The 20,585-nt window shown below is 42.2% G+C and overlaps 1 protein-coding gene across 1 annotated transcript in view; it reads left to right on the plus strand.

Moving 5' to 3' along the window:
- The window catches only part of TRABD2A (TraB domain containing 2A), a 76,815-nt gene extending 56,960 nt beyond the window's left edge, over positions 1–19,855 (plus strand). Inside the window, exons 5-7 of the mRNA XM_079330838.1 lie at positions 9,095–9,185; positions 16,240–16,491; positions 19,621–19,855. Of these exons, the coding sequence (XP_079186964.1) occupies positions 9,095–9,185; positions 16,240–16,491; positions 19,621–19,801 (524 nt within the window). The 3' untranslated portion in view covers positions 19,802–19,855. The remainder of the gene's footprint in view (positions 1–9,094; positions 9,186–16,239; positions 16,492–19,620) is intronic.
- The last annotated feature ends 730 nt before the right edge of the window (positions 19,856–20,585 follow it).

Here is a 20,585-nt window from a genome sequence, read left to right on the forward strand (position 1 = left end):
GTTTTCCTAGAACCTGGAGTATGGGCAAGGATGAAGACTCCATAATCTTTCTGGGTAGTCTCTGCTATTGTTTAATTATGAAAGATATTTTTTCTTATGTTTAAGTGGGGCTTCCTGCATATCAATTTTTGTCCATTGCTTCTTGTCGTTTCATGGGACATCACAACTTCTGTCTATCAGGTATTTATGCGTAAGTTTTGGCCCCCAAGCCTTCTCTTGTCCATACCAGCCTCTCCTGGTATGACACATTCTAATGATTTTATAATCTTTGTGGCCCTTTGCAGCAGTATTTCCTGTATGTCCTCATCTCTTTTGAACTGGGAAGTTCACAGCTAGACACTGGATGGACCCAGATATGTGTTACCAGGGCTCAGGAGCAGAGAAGGATCACCCCCCTCAATCTGCTGGCAGCACTTCTCCTCACACAGCCCAGGAGACCGTTGGCTGCCTTTGCCACAGGGACTCATTGCTGGCTTGATGCCTACCTGATGACCACCAAGACACCACACCTATTTCTGCCTAACTAGTCTTTGGCCAGTAGGTGCTCACTGTCGTGGTGCCTGGAGCTATTCCTGACCAGGTGCAGAACTTGATTTCCTGAACTTTATGAATCAAGTTTCCCCTTACCATAAATCCATACTGACCACTCCCAGCCATTTGCTTATCCCTGACACATTTGGAAATAGTTTGCAGGCTGATCTGCCCCAATACCTCCCCCAGGAACAGAGGTGTGGCTGAGCAGTTTATAATTCCGCAGATCTTTCTTTCTGCCTTTCTCGAAGATAAGATTTAAACTTGCTTTCTTTCAGGGACCTTCCCCACTTGGCATGACCTTTTAAAGGTAATTGAGTGGCCTCTAGTGACATTAAGGAAGCTCACACAGTTTATCTGCATGTGTCCTATAGGGATTTGAACATGGCTGGTCTGTTTGAATGTTCCTTAACCCGATTCTTTTCCACCCATAGTGAGCCTTCTTTGCCCTTCACTTTCCCCCTAGTCATAGGAACATGATATTCCTGAAGGTTGGTTTGACCACTAAATAAAGTAACAAAGACATTTAGTACTTAGTCTTCTCTGCATTCCTTGTCACCAGGTCTTCTGCCCCCTTCAGTGCTTAGATTATATTAATCTAGTCTACATTTTACTGCTGACGTGCCAGTAGAGGCATTCCATGTTCTCCTTGATGTTTCTAACTAGATTCAGCCCTAGATGGGTTTTTCTTCAGCATGGTCATTTTATTCTATTTAATTCCTTTAGCTTACTGACAGTTTCTGTTCAAGGGGCTGAAGAATAAGAGAGAAAAAATAAAGTGCTGAAATTTTTATTATGTAGGAGAAAGCATACTTAGTGGCTTGAGATCTTGACTTTATTTTGACTGACAAGACCTCTAGTGAAGCCAGGTTTCTAGAAGCCAAGTTTAAATTCCCTCCAGTCTCTCCTGCCTCTTTGAACAGTTGAGAAACTCCAAAGTGTCAGTTCATGAATAAGAAGTACAGAGGGATCTAAGATTCCTTATATCCCTGTGGAAGAAATTACAGACTTCAGTGAGAGAGGCTGGCTGATTTGACAACATTAGAAGCTGGTCATCTTAATCTTGAGAACACAGGAAAATTCCTTTTTCTCTTAAAGCTATTTTGCCTTGATGCTGCTGAAAAAAACATCATTCTGAGGCTTTAAAGTATAGTGGATGTTGGTAAGCCACCATTAACACAAAGAAAAGAAGGATGTTGGTGAGAACTTTTTCAGCTACCATTTCTTGTAATTCTAAAGGAAAAGAAAAATATGTTTATTTATCATTAGGCAGACTGTATGGAGTCAAACCTCCAGGGACTGTCTGTTTTTTTTTTTTTCCCCAGACAGAATGTGTTACTGACAATGGTTACCCCAGTCTGCTGTAGTACACCAAATGGTTTCCTTTAGCTTCTTCTCTGGGTTTTGAGGCAATCCTTGTGATGTGAGATGTAAATTTTGTGCCAGCCTTAGATGTCACAGCCACATGCATTGGATTCATAGGCATTTCTATATCCTTTTCCATCAATCCGTATGCCATAAAAAGGAAAAAAAAACCCAAAAACTTCCAGGGTAAAGTGAAATTGTGCTGAATCTGAGTGGTGTATTAGGTGGTACTATTTCCATGTAGAGCTATTTGGTTTTACTTCTTGACTTCTGTTCCCTCTGGAATCTTTAGATTTGAAATTATACAAAAGGAGCAAGAGTTACTGTCTCTGTGTAAGAAAAGATGGGAGAAAGGACCTATCAGCAGTGGGTCTAAAAAAAAAAGTAGTCTATGATACTAAACCCAGGATGTCTCTGTCCAGCATGTATCGGTGTTTATACCCATAAAACCAAACAAAAACTTGCCCTGAGAATATGAAAGTGCTTAGGGAAATGAGATATCATTTTTGTAATTTGGTGGGAGTTTAGAATCCACCAGGGAAAATTTGAAGCTTCCACAGTACCTTTGGAATTGGAGATATGGGCTTCACAGGGAATGTAGATTTACCTGTGCTTTATGTAAAACATTTGAAATATTTAATGAGTAAGTTCATGAAAAGTATGTAAGAAGGTGAATGGTTGTGGATCCTGGAAGAGGTAAAAAAAACTGGCGGGAGAGGCAGGAAGACTACATAGTGATAAACTAGATTTAAAAAGCAGATTAAGTGAGTCTTGTGGGGCCACCTCACTTCTCCCTTGACTCAAAGGACTTGCTGATTGCCTGCATGCTTCTGTCTCTGGAATGCAGCAGGATTTTAACTTCCTTGGGTGGGAGTAAAGGCTGACTGCCTGAAGGTGTGCCTGTACCTCTGTAATCTGAGAATGCCAGATACAAGCCAGCAGCTTTGAAATTGTTTTCCTTAGTAACCTCTCCAAGTCTTCGAATGCTAATGACAGGGTTTATTAGAACAACAACCCCTGAAGGGGAAAGATAATGTTGTGTGGAGGCAGGACCTACATCCAGCGCCCCAGGGTTCACATGAAGGGCACTACTCCTGACATCTCTGACACCGAAAAGAAGAAAGCTTTGCATTTCTCCATTAGAGGCAGTAATTTGTGTTCTAATATATTAGTGCAGCTGTCAAAATCAGCCAGGCCAAAAAACTGTGCTGTTTCTGCTCAGGTACTGGCAGTCTTGTTATCTGTGCTGGGTTTACCCATTACTGCCTTTAATGGGCAGCTAAAGTAGGAAAACTTTCATCATGTAATGTGTGTTTTGAACTAGGGGAATTTCAAGTCCTTAATAACTTTTTTTGCTGGAAAGGAAGGAATAATGTGTAATGGGAGCATTTCCAGTGGCAGAGGTGTCTGTGAGTACTGCAGCTCAGATATGACACTGGTAATTCCTTCCCTTACTGGTAACACAGTGCTGGATGCTAGCACAGTCCCCTCTATAAGAGTCTTCTTGTCTCACAACCTAAGGCTTTATCAGTGGAAAATTTAGTAAATGGGTACAGGCTGCCTGAATGTAAGCTGTTTCTCTTAACTAATTTTTTATCAAAACAAGCAATATGTGTATGTAAAGTTTTCTTTATGTTAATTTCGTTATAAATTTGGTCTTCTAATCAGTGAAAAAGCTTTTTCTAGCTTCAATTTTTGGAGATTGTCAGGATGTTTGACTTTGCCCAAGGGCAAAAATGAGAATCCCTGGGATAAAATATACTCACATCTTACATTTTAAAGGCCTAGTTTTTGACAGAAACAGGTAGATTAGTATCTTTCACAAGAAAAATGCCTTTGTTTTGGCTCATGCAAATTGTAACTCCACGTGTTTGTTTTCCATGGTATTAGACCCTTTTTCCCGTGTTGTACAAGGCTACTTGCACAGCATCTATTACTTTGAGAAGTTGCATATGTGAGTTGATTAGCAAACAACATCATTTTTGAAGAAATGGAAGATTGTCTTTTTTTCCTTCTGAGTGAATTCAAGTTTAAGGCATTTTCTTTAAGTCTTCTTATGTTTAGGGAAAGTACTTTCTTGGGCACAGAGAACATTACTGTTCAACCAGATTTTCCTGTTTGGTTTGAGAGTAGTGAAGTATAATCCACTAAGGTTTTGTACCAGTAAAAGATTTCTAGGAAATCATGTTTTTGTGGACAAATGGTTATCATGGTCTCAATAGGATAGAACCTTGGGTTCAAGGTTTATGGAGTAATATTTCATTAATATTTCATAGGTAATCCAGCAAGAATTTTGTTTGGAGGTTTGTGGTCTGAAAAATGCAGGAGAGCATTGGAGTGCTGTATGTATGGGATTTGACCTCTAAGCCTGCAGAAGTATTTTAATGCAACATCTTTATACTGCTACACCTAATGTGAATTCAGGGATTCTTTTAGTTGACTTACAGCATCACTGCTGCCACCTCATTCCCTTCAATCTCTGTCATTTTCTTCTCCCTGCAGTATTAAATCTGTGAGAGTACCATGCCTTTGTCCTTTGGTTTCTGTTCTGGTACCTGGACTTTTCTGGACTTGGAAATACTGTGAGAAGCAATAATTTACTGGATTTAGTATTACATGTTTTGCATTTGATACACTTAAATGGCAGATTTGTAGTTCCAGCCACTTATGACTGATCCCTGTTTTCTTTATGTTGCTTGGATTATCTAATGTAACTAAGATTTCCTGCTCCTGATTCTGGGAGAACTGAAATGCAAGCTCGCTACACCTGAGTGCATCATACTCATACTTGAAAACAGTATCTTCCTCTTGAAAAGTGTGAGCAGAAAACATATGTATGAAGGAAACTATTTGTGATTTAATTGATCACATCACCTGCTTTCCTTCTTTTGCTTTGTATCATAATAAGTATTTTGTCTAGCTTTTTTCCTCCGTAGTTGTACTCGCTGGGTTAAAATCACTCCAAGTTCTGTACCCCAGTGTGTACTTAGAAAGCATAACTGTGTTTATGTTAAAGTTTGAAGAAGAATGAAAGCAGATGATAATTGCCATAGGCATCTCCAGGAAGTTACTAAATAATTGTAAGATCTATACCTCTCAAACTTTCTTGGAAGTATTTGTGTCAGTGACCCATAGAGTCTCTGGCATCAAAAGTCCATTTGAGTGCTTGCAGTCCAAACAAACATCCAGCTTATCGTGTCCCCAGTGGCTGGACTAATTTGTGCTGTTTTGTGATTGCAGTGCTATAATTCTGTGTGTCAGTTGTTCCCACAACATCTTGGAAGTCAGCAGTCAAGATCAGGTTTCCTAACAAACAGTTTGGTGTCTTTACATGTATGTCCAGTGATTCATTGTCTTGGGATGTTTGTAAATTGAGAGGTCTTGACATACTTTTGGGGTGGATGGGATGTGCCATCTTTCTACTTTTTTCTACTAGAGAAAACACAGAACTATGTATTCTTGGGGGTTTCCTCTTACATGACTCTAAGAGGTCAAAGAACTTTATTTATTTGCTTGGAATAGTCAATTTCATTGAAGCTTAGAGAGAAGTATAGTTTTCATGAGTCTTACAGACCTGGTTTTTGTGAAAAATTAAAATTTAGTAAGAGAAACAGAACCTTTTGTATTGCAGTATTTCCTAGATTCTTTCGCTAGATGCAAAGATATTTCAGGCTCGCAATGGCTCAAATTTGGGTTCAACAATCTCTGCTGAAGCCCTTAGTCGTCTGGATAAAGCGTATCTAAACTGGCACAGTTACAGAAGGAGCCCTGCGTGTGCTGGCAGTAAAAGCTGCAAGCAGGAGACGCAGGTTTCAGGGCAGCAGTAGCATCCGTGTTCTGCAGGATTGGGTATGGCTGCTGAGGAAGGTCAGAAGCACACAATGTGTGGTCAACTCTGCAAGTGCACATTGGTCAAACTGCATTGTTCTTTGAGCACACTGCCTGTTGTGGTCCCTGCCTGCCATCTCCTTTCAGTGCAGATTAAAGGCCTGGTCTTATTTACTCTCCAGTAGAGTGCATGGCTGAGCTGGTCCACACAACAGCTTCTTAGTTTCTCTTTGAGCTTGAACACAGAAGAATAAAGATTCATGACTCCCCACCCCCTGCCAGAGTAAATTGACCTCTTGGAGGCATCTCTTCACCTAGTGGTGTGAGGATAATGCAGGGCTGTGTACAGAAAGAAAAGAGCAGGCTTTCTGATGGGACAGGGCCCAGGGCCTTTCTTTTGGGGAGCATTCAAGTGTGTTAGGCTAAAATAGAAAACAGGTGAAAGAGGTCTGCAGCCTGTCACGTGAATTATCATCCAAGTCTCCCTTGCAGCAATAGCTGCTTGATCTTAAACCTTGGAGGGGGAATCTTTCTCGTGTTTCTTACCGTTGTTTTTGGCAATCTGATCTCTCATACACCACTGAGTGCTTTTTGTGGTGGTCCCCAGGAATGAGTCAAAATTTTTGACGCTAGAGAGGCTCCTGGTAGGGTTCTGTGCCTCAAACTCTCATCCTTCTGCCTTTTCAAATTTTGAGTCTTACTCAGTTGAACCTGAAGATCCGCTTTTTGGATAGTGAATGCTGTATCACCTAACTCTTAATGCACCTAACCTGAGTGGCTCCTGACTGATCATGTCTTGTGAACAATCTAATATCATGTGCCTATTTGTATTTGTGTGCATCAGTTTTACACATATTTATTCATTTGGTCTGTTCTCTTTTGCACAATATTAGCACATCATTTTTTCTCATGCAGATATAACTCATTGCCTTGGCAACAATGAGCAAAGGCACTCTGTGAAAGTATGAACTGTGATATAAAAGATATTCTTATCACTTCATTGAATAAATTAAAAATAAAGAGCCAGCCACAGAAAATCACTCAGGCAGGTTGACAGATTGAAATGGGGTTCATCCTTGTGCTACAGTGATTTCCTACATTCCACGCTAAATCACTGCTCTGAGCAAGGATGACTTTAATAGTTTAATAGTGTGATATGAGCATCTATTCAGTATCTCACTCATGAAGTGCATGTAACTGTAAGCTCTTAAACTGGCTTGAGGAAAATTAATCTTAAGACCATACATTGACCATAGATTGCTTATCTTTATGCCTTGTCCCTTTCCTCCTGAAAGATTTGGATTAGGAAAATCTGAGTTGGCACTGCTTTTCTCTTCTGAAGATGGGATTTGGCTCATGCATCATTGCCTGCATAAAGTGAATTCCCCATCTGAATATACACTACTCCTATCCTTGCCAGTTGAGAGGTGCTTCTCTACAAGTCCAAGTTGTCCTATCTCTCTGTCCTTTTTAAGGTGTGGATCACCATTTGGAGGCACTCTTTCCTTTGCTCTGTGGAGGCAGGGGAGGAGGATTGAATCTCTCTCCCCTTCTCTTTATGCGAAACTCTCCTTTGTGTTAAAGGTGAGAGATAGAAAGTGGGTCTGGCATGTTATGTACCTAGTGTTTGTTACACAGTAGCTGATTTTACTCATTTACAGTATTTCATTACAGTCATTCCTGTTCCCTGCTGCAACCGGTCTTTTTTGCTGACATGAAGGAGTTCTTGGTTAACAGTACCTGGAGCTGAGCCATTGGGAAGCAACAGATACCAGCACTATTAGGCTAGGTCAACATAATGGTACATAAGCTTTACTCCTTCTGTAGACAGAGTTTAATCTGAGGAGGTGGGGCAAAATCCAATTACTGTGTGAAAAAATATGGTACCCAATGGGTGTGCATTGCAGTGGTCAGCTGAAAGGTTTCATTTGAGCCAGATTGGTTTATGCTCTTAGGCTCTGGGGGAAAGTTCATATTGTGCTCTAATGGTACCATCCAACTCATGCCTTAAGCTAGTGTATCATAAGCACTTCGCTGTTGTGGCATGAGGAACTGCAATTTCTGTGCTCCTGTTCATTCGATCCTGTTTGGAATGAAAAGTCATTAATCATTGATGTTTAGTCTCTTGATACTCTCAGCATTGTTGGAATTCTCTTTATAACTTCTTGCTTTCCCTGGCTAATAATTCTGTTGGTTCTATTGCCATGCATTTATGAACCCTATTATCAGTGTGTTTTTCTGGATTTACTTATCAGTTTAAGCACTGTGTACATCTGCAGAGGCAAGGGATCACTCTAATGAGTAATTTGCCAAAGGCCAATTTTAATTTATGTAGGCTGTTTACTGAAGAAATGTTTTATGGAAGCTGTATCTATGAGGGAATGTGCAAGGCCTTTGTTCCTCTCTATGTTCTCTCTTTTTTCTGCTTCTCAGCATTCTGGTCTCATGACATGTTAAAATGATGGTGGAAGACATTCTATGAGCAGAACATACAGTAAGGAAAGCTCCTGCAGCCTTTGAGTTGTTTAGTCATTATGATGCCAAAATTCAGTTTTACCAGCCACAAAACCTGTCTGAGAATGGAGCGGAGGTGTAAATCACAGAATTAGGGCACAACTATGTAAGACTTTCTAAGACTAAGTCCTTTTATCAAGATGGCTGAGGTCAGGTTTCTGGTCCCAGTGGCATAATAATGAAGAAATGAAAGAGGTTGATCTATGCCACTGGCTTCCAAAGTGATTTTTTGTTCTTTGCAGTTGGATCATTTTAAAAATTTAAAAATTGTTAGTAATATTGAGCAACAGCTCTGTGTCTTTATGATGCTGGAGAATATGTGGCTGTATTCTGACCTTCTTTACATCACCACCAGCGGTAGACTCACTGCTGCTGTTGCACAGGGGTGTCCAAACTTCATCTCTTACTCCCTCAAGTAATCCGCAATGGCCTGATAATCACAGAGTTAGTTAGTAATCTCAGAGGTCTTTTTCAACCTAACTACAACCTTTGACCAATCACCACCATGCCAACTAGACCATGGCACTAAGCATCTAGTTTTTCCTTAAATGGTTCCAGGGATAGTGACTCCATCACCTCCCTGGGCAGCCCATTATGCAACAATCTGATGGACCAGAGTAATTGCAATCACATCTGCATTTCAGAAAGGCAGTATGTAGTAATTGAAGTGACCTTGGGAAAGCTCAGCAATCACTCATTAGAGATCCTGTGTTTCTGGTGCATGTTGATGGGGAGTGATAAAGCCCTGCCTGCCTTGAGTGTGGCACACCTCCTGTGATGAGGAAGAACCTTGTTGTTCTTCTCCCTCTTTCCATGTGGTTGGTGAGTTCTGATTTCATTTTTCTTTTAACTGCAGGTCACTTCATGGGCAACAACACAGTGATTGATGTTTTGAGGAGAGAAGGGTACGAGGTAGAACACACTCCAGCTGGACAAGCCATCAACAAGTAATGCATGTTTTTAACTAGCTGAGCAGCCATTGTGGGGTGGGTTTCTAAGTAATTATGAAGTAGGAATGGTGGCTGGATAAGAGCGAGTTGGGCTTTTTCTCTCCTTCCCAGCAGCTGGCTTTTCTCTTCCATGAGATAGTTTGGAAAGGAGATTTTATTTGGTTTTGTTTTGATTTTTGTTTTTTTTTGTTTGATTGTTTGTTGTTGGGGTTTTTTTGTTTTGGTTTGGTTTTTTTTTTATTCTTTGGGTATTGTTGTTGGGGTTGGGACTGTTAGGTTTGTTGGTTTGTTGTTGCTGTTGGTTTTGCAGTGGTTTTTTTTGGGTTTTTTTTGGTTTGGTTTTTTTTTCTGTTTTGGGGGTTTTTTGTCTTGTATTTTTAAAATTGTTTTATTGTTGTTGCTAACAAATTTTCACCCTTACAAGTTTTTAACTTAAGTGAACAGACGTAGAGTGTGCATGCTTGGTTCATCAGATCTAGATGCTGTCTCGTACCACACAGGCTTCCAGGTTCCTCTTTTCTCTCTTTTATGTGCTTGACTGCCCTGCCTTGTGATAATCCCCTTCTTTTATGCTGCTGTTTTTTATTCTTTCTGTTTACTCTCTCCCAGACTAGCATCTGATTGCCCAGTCTTTACAAGCTGTCTCTATGACTGATTGCTCTCGTGTCCCCTGCTTTCTTCTGCATTTTTAAGCTAAAGTACTTGTTGTTCTGGTTCATCCGGCAGCAGTCCTTTGGGATATACCCTTTCTGCTGCTTTTTATCTCTCACTGGATGCTTTTATCCACCTCCATGTTTTCAGTAACTACAGAATGCCAGATAATCTCCTCCTTCACTCTCTGCTGAGAATTACTTGTGCTTTGACTCACCTTTTCCTGGAATTCTTGCCACCAGACTAGGGTCTGCAATCTTTGCTTTCCTATTCTCCAGACTTATCTAACATGTAACTGTCAGATATAGTCACTCTTCACTCCTAAAAAACCACCAAGGAGAAAACTGGAAATTGGTCCCAGTTATGGCACTGTTTCCCTTTTATCTTCTGTACCAGGCAATGTCCCTGTTTACTGTCCCATCTCTGTCCCTCCTCCCCCACATTTCTGATGTGGGACTCACAGACAGGACTACCAATTTTTGATAGGATTTGTGCTGAGGGTGCAGTGTTGAGTCGTGGTCTGTCCCAAAGGCTCTCCTGATGTGGTGCAAATTAGCAACAGCTGTTTTTCTCATACTCTGATTGCTTCATCTTTCTCTTTATACCACCTTTGCTGTTGTCTAAAAACATGAGATTAAAATTCTGGCAGTTTGTTTTTTTGCAATGATTCTTGGCATGGACATACATCATTAACTCTACATGTACTGAAAAAAACTGATCCAAGACTTAGCCCATGATTATATGAATGCCAGTCCCTAACTCATTTTCTACCAGTGGGCAGGTAGTCTGACAATGAAAACTACTGTGCTTAAGCAAAAGACTTAAGGATTCCACGACACTTGAGTTGTGCTAGAAAAACCAGTGTATCAGTGTTTACAGGGATGATAAACAAACAAAAAAAACCACAAAGAGCTTGCACTGATACTTTCATGTTGCTTTTTAATTCTTAGCTTAGGTATTCCTAAAAACAGCTGCAACAGCTTCTTCAAGTTTAAAGAAAGATAGCTTAATAGGTGCTTGAGAATAAATGAGATCTGGTACTGCTCTGCAGAGATGTAACTGTAAGGGCGGAGAGCTGAAGAAAGGAGAGGTAGGTTTTCACTTATCAGGAAGGTTGGTATCAAGGTTGCTTGGAGTAGTTTACTTGAGTAGCCCTCAGTTTGGCGTCAGTTGCATCTTAAACCTCTTATTAGGACTATTGGACAGAACATCTTTCCTGGAGTCTTGGTATTAAACCTGAGTAAGAAGACAGCACGTCATTCTTAACATTTCTGGATGACTTGAAAACAGATTTAAAAATATGAAATACATTTTAAGAAAAATATAGGTTCAAAGGAAAAGAGCATGTAAGGTGAGGGAAAGGACCTGTGCCGAGTGTGTCAGAGTCCTAGGGCTTGGAAGGAAGATTTCCTTGATTGCTATCCTGGGCTTGTTCTAGGAGCAAATAGCAGAGCAGTCTATGACAGTAAACCCAGTGTTGATCACATAAATGTGGAACTGTATCCAGCTGTTGTCTTATAGTGCTGCACACAGTCCAGTCAGTATTTTTGGAATATTTCACTAATGTAATTGAGACAGGATAAAAATGCAAGTAGTTAGACTGAAACAGAGAATTTAAATGCTGAAGACTGCTCTAGTGTCAGACACAGTAGAGATATTAGTTGAGAGGTTCAACAATACAAGGAGGAGGAAGTCTGCAATCATCTCCTTTCCCTGCAACATGCCATTTTGCTGTAGCAGCACAGTCTGCTGGTTCCTGTGCTCTGGCTAAACAAAACATCCCTTGTGATGTATATATGTTGTAGATACTTATAGGTAGGAACCAGTAAATAGACAGGAGAATCATGCTCATTTTCCTGTAGCAAGCAGGGCTGCCTGAGGTGTACCTTCCATCTGCAGAGCAAATGGGGTGGATGCTCCAAGTCTGGGAGACAGAAAGGTTCTTTCTCCTGGCGTCTCCCAGACACGCAAGGCAAAATAGGTGCTCCAAGCAGGCAGTATGGCAAAGGGCGGCTTATAAATAGTACCACAATTTCAGTCGAGCTCTTTCTGACTCACTTTGGTCTTTAACTGTTGTTCCTGATTTTAGAATGTAGTTGCATATCATAAAATATTCAACACAACCACAGCCCCAGTTAAGGTGCTTGTGGACTCTCCCTTAGCTGCTGTGATGGGCGAGGGAATTGGCCTCGGGGGAAGAAGGACAGGCTTTTGAATCTGTGTGCCTTTTCTAGTGTTCTCTAAAATAATGTCCCGCAGGAAGCCTTGCAAAAGAGGTTTGGTATGTGGATGTGCCTGAGGCAGCATCTGTCCGAATAAGTGTCTGGCCATGCAGGAAGCAGGTCATCTTCTACCTGTAGCAGTGCTGAGCTCCAGCATGGTGTGGCCATGGGTTCAGTAGGGAGAGCTGCAGGCACATGGCACTGTAATCCACAGGGGTGGGATGCTGCCCACTCCATGACTTAGTTAAGGAACAAAATAAGTGAAGAGAAATGGTGGAAATGGGAAACACAGGCAGAAGACCTTGGAACAGATTAAATCAGGTCGCTGGAGAGAGCTAATGAGAGATCGTTGCTCTGTAAGGCAGAGTTAGAGTGGGTGACGTGAAGCAGCTGAGGAGGAGAGCTGCAGGGTCATGACAGTTTGGAGGTGATAAAGTGTGACTGACTTTGACACCATAATGATTTTTAATGAGATTGATAACCCAACGTCTATTCTGTGGCAGACTCTCTACTATAAACTTCAATATGTGATCACTCTGATTTTCCTTGCAGCAAATTAGATAAATTATCTTTGTTTTCCATCTACTCTCTCAGTGTTCAAGTCCACAATTTCATTTCCCCTTCTCCAGGAACTACTCTCCATTTGCTATCAAATAAGTGAGCTTACAGTGATGGGCTAGCTTGAAAAATGCACCCATGCTGAAACGTCTCATTCCAGATCACCTCCTTTTCATGCCATTGGAAGCTAAGAAAAGGAGCACAGTTCTGGGAAAGTTTCATTGATTAAAGGCAGGTTCTGCTTAGTCTGTGGTTTTCTGAATTTCAGCCCAAGCCAGTCTGCACTTTTTTACAGAAGACTGTTGCATCTTTTCTCTTCATGAAGTGGCCATAAAGATCAGTCAGATATTCCTACTAGGTTCTGTGTGTACAGAGTGGTTTGAATTTGTGGTTTTATCCAAGATGCTCATAAAAAAGAGGAAAAATTGTTCCAGACAATGAGAAATGTGGGCCAGCAAAGCTGCAAGTGGATAGGACTCCAGACTGCCTGCCTTAGAGTATAGATGAGACGTTGCTTGCTCTAAGAATAAAGAGACAGAGCTTCAGCAATCAGGGTGGAGCTGATTGTTGTTTATTCCAATTTATCACTTACACAGAAAGCTGAGTAGGCATAGTCCTGAGAGCTGTTTCTGGGAGCTCATCTTTGTGTTTCTAAGATTTGTATTTTAAAACAGCTTGTACATGCACATAGTCTCAGTGACATCTCACTTGTTGGAGCTCATTTGAAATTCCCAGTAATGCTGCCAGCCTAACGCAGGATCTGGGCAGCTGGATCCTGTGGGGATCCACAGGATATCCCCCTCCCTCATTACTTGATATATAAATATGTGCAAATCTTGGCTCTGCTTATGAGAGATGCAATTTCTCGGTTTCCTCCCCTTCGTGCAGACCTCCATACTTGTCCTTAAAACCCACTAAGACAATGACTATTTCGTGCTCCTTGTGGTACTTTATCTGAGTGGCAGGACAGCATTGCACCCTTTTGCAGATCAACACTAGAAGCCAGTGCCACAGTGGTGTGTTGAGTTCTGGTCTCTTACGTGTCAGACATGTCCTCTGATGTGATGTTTTGTAAAGGCTGTGCATTCACCTCTTTGTACCATCTGCCTTCATCAAAAAGTAAATGAGAAGGGAGTGAACTTGATGGTGCCAAATCTAATCTGCTTTTAATTGATGTGCACTAGATGGCCCAAAGGATTCCTCACAGAATCATAGAATGTTAAGGGTTTGGAAAGGACTTAAAAGATCATCTTGTCCTAATCCCCCTGCCATAGGCAGGTACGCCTCCCACTATACCAGCTTGCTCAAGGTCTTCTGCAACCTGGTTTTGAAAAGTGCCAGGATTGGGGAACCACAGCCTCTCTGGGGAACTGCTTCCAGTATTTTGCCACCCTCACAGTACAGAATTTCTTCCCAATACCTGCCCTAAATTCATCCTTACTTTAGATTGTGTCTCTTACTCATGTCACTACAATTCGTGACAGAGACCCTCTCCAGCTTCCCCGTAGGACCCCCCCCCAGATACTGGAAAGTTGCTATGAGGTCTCTACACATTCTTCTCTTCTCCAGAATGAACTGTCCTAGCTTTCTCAGTCTGTTTTCAGTGAGGAGGTGCTCCAGTCCCCTTATTAATGTTGTGGCCCCCCTCTGAACTTGCTCTTTCTTCTTATTCCTTCTTATTTTTTTTCCTTCTGATTTCTTTTTTTCCTTCTTATTCCTTCTTATGCTGAGGACCCCAGAGCTGGGTGCAGGGTTCCAGGTGGGGTCTCACCAGACCAGAGGGGCAGAATCCCCCCCCTCCCCTGCTGCCCACGCTGCTTTGGGTGCGGCCCAGGATCCCATTGCCTTTCAGGGCTGTGGGTGCTCATGGCTGGGTCATGTTGCATTTTCATCAACCATCACCCCCAAGTCCTTCTCCTCAGAGCTGCTGTCACTCAGTTCTCCACTCAACTTGCAGCTGTGTCTGGGATTGCCACAGCTCAGGTACAGGACCTTGCACTTGTCCTTCAGAGGTTTGCACAGCCCCACCTCTCCAGCCTGTCCAGGTCCCTCTGGATGGCATGGCTTCCTGCCAGCAAGGTGACTGCTCCACAGAGCTTGGTGTTGGTGCCAAACCTGCTGAGGGTGCCCTTGATCCCATTGTCTGTGTCACTGACTGAGGTGTTGAACAGTGTTGGCCCCAGTACTGATCCTGGAGGGAGACCACCTCTCACTGGTTTTCATGTGGACAAGGAACTATTGACCACAATTTTTTGCATGTGGCCATCCAGCCGGTTCTTTATCCACCAGGCAATCTATCCATCAAATCTATGTCTATCTAGTTTGGAGACACGGCTGTAGTCTGGGACTGTGTCAAATGCTTTGCCTAACTCCAGACAGACAATGGCAGTTACTCTGCCACATCCATCAATGCTGCAGGCCCATCTGAGAAGATAATAAAATTTAACAAGCATTGTTTGCCCTGGGTAAAACTGTGTTGGCTGTTACCAACCACCTCTTTGTTTTCCTTGTTTGTTTTAGCATAGTTTTCAGGAAAATCTGCTCCATGATCTTGTCTGACACAGAGGTGAGACTTTTACTTTCTTATTTTTAAAAACAAGAGTTATATTTCCCTTTTTCCAGCTATTCGGGGTTTTACCTGAATGCCACAAGTTTTTGAAAATAATTGATAGTGGCTTACCGACTTCTCTGCCAGCTTCCTTAGAACCCACAGAAGAGTCTCATCAGGCCCCATGCACATTCAGGCTCCTTAGATGGTCTCAAACCCGATTCTTTCCTACACTGTGCTTAGGATCTTCATGCTCCCATTTGCCTTCCCTGAGCTGGGCAGCTTGGCTGGAGCACTTGCCATTGAACACTGAGATGTAGAGGTCATTGAGAACTTCAGCCTTGTCAGGGTCCAGCATGCAACCAGGTTACTGTCAATGGTATGCTAAGCATTTCCTTTCCAAGGTGGTGATTTTCAAGATGTGTTTCTATAGCCATGACCGTAGTCTGTAGGCTAGCTTGTTTCTTACCTTCTCCACCAGTGAGAGTTGCTGATCCAGAGCTGGTTTCATCAGCTGGTGCTTTAGTTGCTTTGTTTACCCCTTCCCCTTGTCCCCCAAGATAGTTCACTCTGGGCATGAATATTGAAAGGAATAATCTGGTCTGTGTTCTGCAGCACATCAGACTAGAGGAATGTTGTTTGACTCTGACTTAGAAATTATTCCATTTTTGTCTCTTTCTAGGGATGCCAGCATATTACCAAGAGTTACTCCACCCTTACCAGACTGCATTCTTTTCTCCGTTATGGACTGCCTCTTTTCCAATTATTTTTTTCTTTTCTTTTTTTTTCTTTTTTTTTCTTTTTTTTTCTTTTTTTTTTTTTTTTTTTTCTTTTTTTTTTTTTTTCCTCTTTTTTTTTTCTTTTTTTTTCTTTTTTTTTTTTTTTTTTTTCCTGGAGAGCACTATTTTGATCACAAAATCAATATTGACTTAAGGAAGAGGGAGCAGGCGTACAAGGCAGAGAAATGAGCATCCAGGGAGAAACATCTACTTTAAATGTATGTCTTGATTGTATCTGTTACAGGATTTTGCCTCAAAGCCATTTTAAATGTGTTCTGTGTTCTTTCTTCCAGCCGAAGGTCCCCCAAAACCTTGTCAGCCTTTTCATCATCACACAGTCCCTATGTCATGTCCCATGAGCTCCCACTGCACCCCCAGAAGGAGGAAGAAGAGGAGGAGGAAGAGATCCTGCCTCACCTGCTATTCCCTGACAGCATTGATGTGCTCGTGAAAGCAGACAGAAAGTACAAAAAGAAGAAGAAAAAGCAGCAGAAGAAGCAAAGACTGCGACAATTTAATGACCTCTGGGTTCGCCTTGAAGAAAGGTAGATAATGGCTGGGGAGGGGGAGGATGGCTTGTCATGCAAACTGGACTTCAACTTAGATGGTTTAATACAGACCCTCAGAATTCTGCAGGATATGTCTACCCTGTGGACAGGATCTGACCTTCTCAACTGCTGTGATTCTTTCTGAAGCATTTGCACAAAGCTTCTTGTGCTTTTAGTGGCAAAAAAAAAAAAAAAGCTTTCTTTTTTTATTTTCCTTTGCATAGTTAGATTTGAGGAAAACTAGACATAAAACAAGTGGAAGCCTTGTCTAGATCATTCTGCATTTGGATTTGAGGGATTGTGAGCATATGGCAGTCCTCTCTTTCATGCAAGGCTGGGTCCAGTAGTAGATGGTGTAGATCAAAGCCTTGGACTACTATCCAAAAGTTGCTGCATATGATGAAACTGTCATTCCTGGCATATGTTCTCCTTGCACCTGGGCAATGTTCATGCAGTATTTTTAGTCTCTTTCGGTATGAAAAAGCATGACAGCCTAACGGATGGCAGAGTTTATATTAAAAAAATTGTGTATTGCGGGGTAGAGGTTCACACATAACCCTTACTTTCCATGCAGAAAAGCTTAATTACCTACAAGAGCTACAGAAACCAAAAAAACAATCACCAAAAAAACCCCAAAAAGCCAATTTCTCTCTACCTATACTTAGGCTTGTGGCTGAATGTATACCTTAATGTTTCCCTCCTGTCAGATAAATATCACACATTTCCAAATCATCTTTCTTCTGTCCTTTATGTGTTTGTAATTCTGCCAACTCAGGTTGAAGGCATTAAATTTTTGTGATACCATAAACAACCAGTCAGATTGGGATGATGGAGAGAAGTCCAGCAGCTCTTGAAACAAAGCCTGTACATTATTTGGGTTTTTTCCCCTCTGAAGAATACTACTTTCTGCTCCCCATTTACTGAGTTCAGGATTCTCTTATGCCTTTCCTGTCAGTTCCCTGGGTCCTAATTGTACCAGTGGTATGAGTGATACATGGCTCAGGCTGGCCACAGGTGACTGCAGCAGCTGTTCTGCTTGAGGCATTCAGCTATTGTCATATTTTTTAGACCCCATTCCCTTGTCTTCTCCTTCCTTCAACCTTAGTATAAGTATTTGGGAGACATAGGGAGACAAATGCTCTTGTGCCATGTCCTCTGACAGACATACACACAGTCAAAGATTCACCAATACTGCAAATCCAGTGTTGATCACATTTGTTTTTGTCTTTCTTTTGAAGGCACATTAGGGCTGCATACTAGATTTCAAGTACTTCCAGGCAGTAGTGAGGCAAAAACAAAGCAAATGATGGCAGCCTAGGAAACTACTGCATAAGTATGGGAGCAGCAAATGCTGCTTTTCTTCTTTTTATGTTTTCTTTCTTCCCCTACTGTTTAAATCATCCTTTGTGCTAGAAAATTACCCCAGTGCTAAATGACAGATGCTTTGTAGAGCCGACTCCTTAGCAGCAGAGAAGAGCTTAGACGTCTGGAGATGGAGATGTTGCATGGCAAACACAAATGATGGCTGGGAGATTGCTGTGCCCGTAGGGCATCCATCCACAGGGATGGCAGCTGTCCCTCCGGCAGGAGACCCACCCGTAAAGCCCGGGCTGGGCTGGGCTGGGCTGGGCTGAGCTGACAGCCCCACCTCGCGGCACATCCCTTCCCAGGGAAATCCAGTGCCTCTGGGTGTGCAGACACAGGTAAAGCTGTTGGGTGCCTTATCGATAGGGCCATTCACAGCTCTCAGGGTTACAGATGGGCTTGATGACCTTTCAGGTCTTTTCCAACCTACATAATTCTGTGATTTCTCCTGTGAGCCTAAAAATGTGAAAGGTGCAGCTCGAGTGATTTAGTAGAGTTGCAGTGGACTTGTCTGAATGGCCTTGGTTCATGGCCCTGTATGCATCAGTTAGCAGCTCTATTTCCTTGATGTGCTGCCAGCTGGCTTCTCCCGGCTATTGTTTAGATCTTCTGGAGAGCCCTTTGGGTAAGGGAGAGTAAAGTGTTTTTAAAAAGGATAGTAATTGCCTTCCATTTCTCAAAGCACTTTTGCTTAGTGGGCTGAAATAAGATAAGGATGATGCACAGCAGCTGGGGATTGGGTGCAGAAGAAGTTACTTGGTTATTTTATTTGCCAGGTGACTTGCTTTTAGTTTTGTCCAGATTTGTCTTCAGGTTCTACAGAGCACCATGTGTCCTGGGGATATGTCAGTGGCACAGCTGTGGGGTTAAGCCTTGGTTTTCAGTCCATTGCCAAAGAGAACAACAGCCTGTGTAGAATCTGACCCTTCTGGCTCTTGGCCTGCTGTGGTGTGTGATCTCCCCAAATTCAGGTCAGTTGGCTTTAGCAGCCTGGAGCATAGAAATTTCTCTCCTCCATAATGTATTGCTATATGGGAGCTCACCTCATGTACACTCTAATTCAGTTGTTGTTCATCACAATATCAGAGTGCTCTCTACCTCTGGGAGGTACTCTGGAATGTGGTGATCCAGGATGTGTTTCTGGAAGCCATTCTTCCTCTGCTTAAAGTACATCATGTAAACATTTTTAATTCCTGACCTGTAGAAGAGATCATATAGTGTAGAAGCAAGGTGAGTCCACACCAAGGTGCAGGAAGCATGGCTGAGGTAGATGTACTCAGAAAACAGGTGCCTCACTCCAGCTGTGCTCAGCAAGTGCCCCTGCAGGGATGCTTCTCTGCAGCAACACTTGGTTTGTTCTTATCTATTTTCTTCTTAGCTGGCAGGGGCTAGGAATATGGTCATCTTAGCCACCTGCCTGACTGTATGGGAGCAATGGGCAGTCCGGGTAGACTTGAAGCAGGGCAGGTATTTTGGTGCTGTCATCACTCTCCTCAGTCTCTTCACTGTTCCCCCTCAAGTCTACTTTGCAGTTTGGCTGGGTAGCACCTTGTGCTTGGTGTGGGAAGTGTCCACATGTGTGAGGAAGGGACGAGACAGCACTCTGCAATTTAGGAGGCACAGACTTTTGATCAGTGTGTGACTTGTACAAGAGACCCAGAAAAACTGGCAGTGGATCACAGAGGCTGAGCACCTCCTGCAGTGTGGCTGTTGGGCAGTTGTGGGCTGGATCAGGACTGATGTTCTCCTCTTGCCTTGCAGTGCTACTGATCCCCCTCCCCGGATCCGCATCATTAATGGCTACATCACGGTCGAGCCCCAGCCACGGGGCCACGGGCGGTCCCATCACACTGGCACAGACACCAGCAGCGCTCACCAGCTTTCCCATTCTCTCTTCCTCCCACTACTGACTTTGACTTTGCATAAGATAATGCGTCATTGAAACACAGGAGGACCCAAGCTGCAAGACTCTTGCCTTAAAAATCAAAAAAAGAAACTTGCGCAAAAAAACAAGAAATAGAAGACTGTGAGTGGGACAGCAATTCTTTGGGATGTTCTTAAACTGCCTCCTTTTCCTGAATCTGGATCATTAACTCTATTGTTTGACCTGCCCAATACAGGAGAAGATATTTGTATTGAAGTGTTATTTATCCTTCTCTTGCAGAAGAATGATTTCATGTTATCCCATAATGCTTTGGGGAGATTATAATGCCGCTATAACATAGCTGTTGTTTAGCTGTTTGAGCCCAACTAAAGTACATATTTTTTGCCTTCGGTGCCTTGTAAACAGATTTACACACCACTGACTTGTTTATTAGAACAGAATAATTTGCTCATATAAGCACAGCTGGGAAAAAGAGTTGGTATTTTATGTCTCTACTGGTAATATTTTTAATTCTTGCTTTTAGGGCCCCAGATTACATATACAGGTTCATGACAACACCTACAATAGAATAAAACAGTGAAGGCTTGAGAACAGAATGTTTCTGCTGTTTGTTTGGTGCTATTTTAGATGGGTGTCCCTGAACCTCTAGTGGTCTGGCAAGTCTCATAAATGCAAACTAATGTACATTTAAGTAAAAAAAACCAATTCTGTTAGAACTTCACAAATCATAATGCTGGAGTCTTTCAAAGTAAGTTCTCAAGAGATGATTTGCACAATTAGGACTTGATTCTAGAAAATCCTTTCAAATCTTCTACTGAGTTCATTGTTCAGACTTTCCAAA

The sequence above is a fragment of the Erithacus rubecula genome, assembly GCF_903797595.1.
Source record: "Erithacus rubecula genome assembly, contig: SUPER_Z_unloc_1, whole genome shotgun sequence".
In the NCBI taxonomy this organism is placed as follows: Eukaryota; Metazoa; Chordata; class Aves; order Passeriformes; family Muscicapidae; genus Erithacus; species Erithacus rubecula.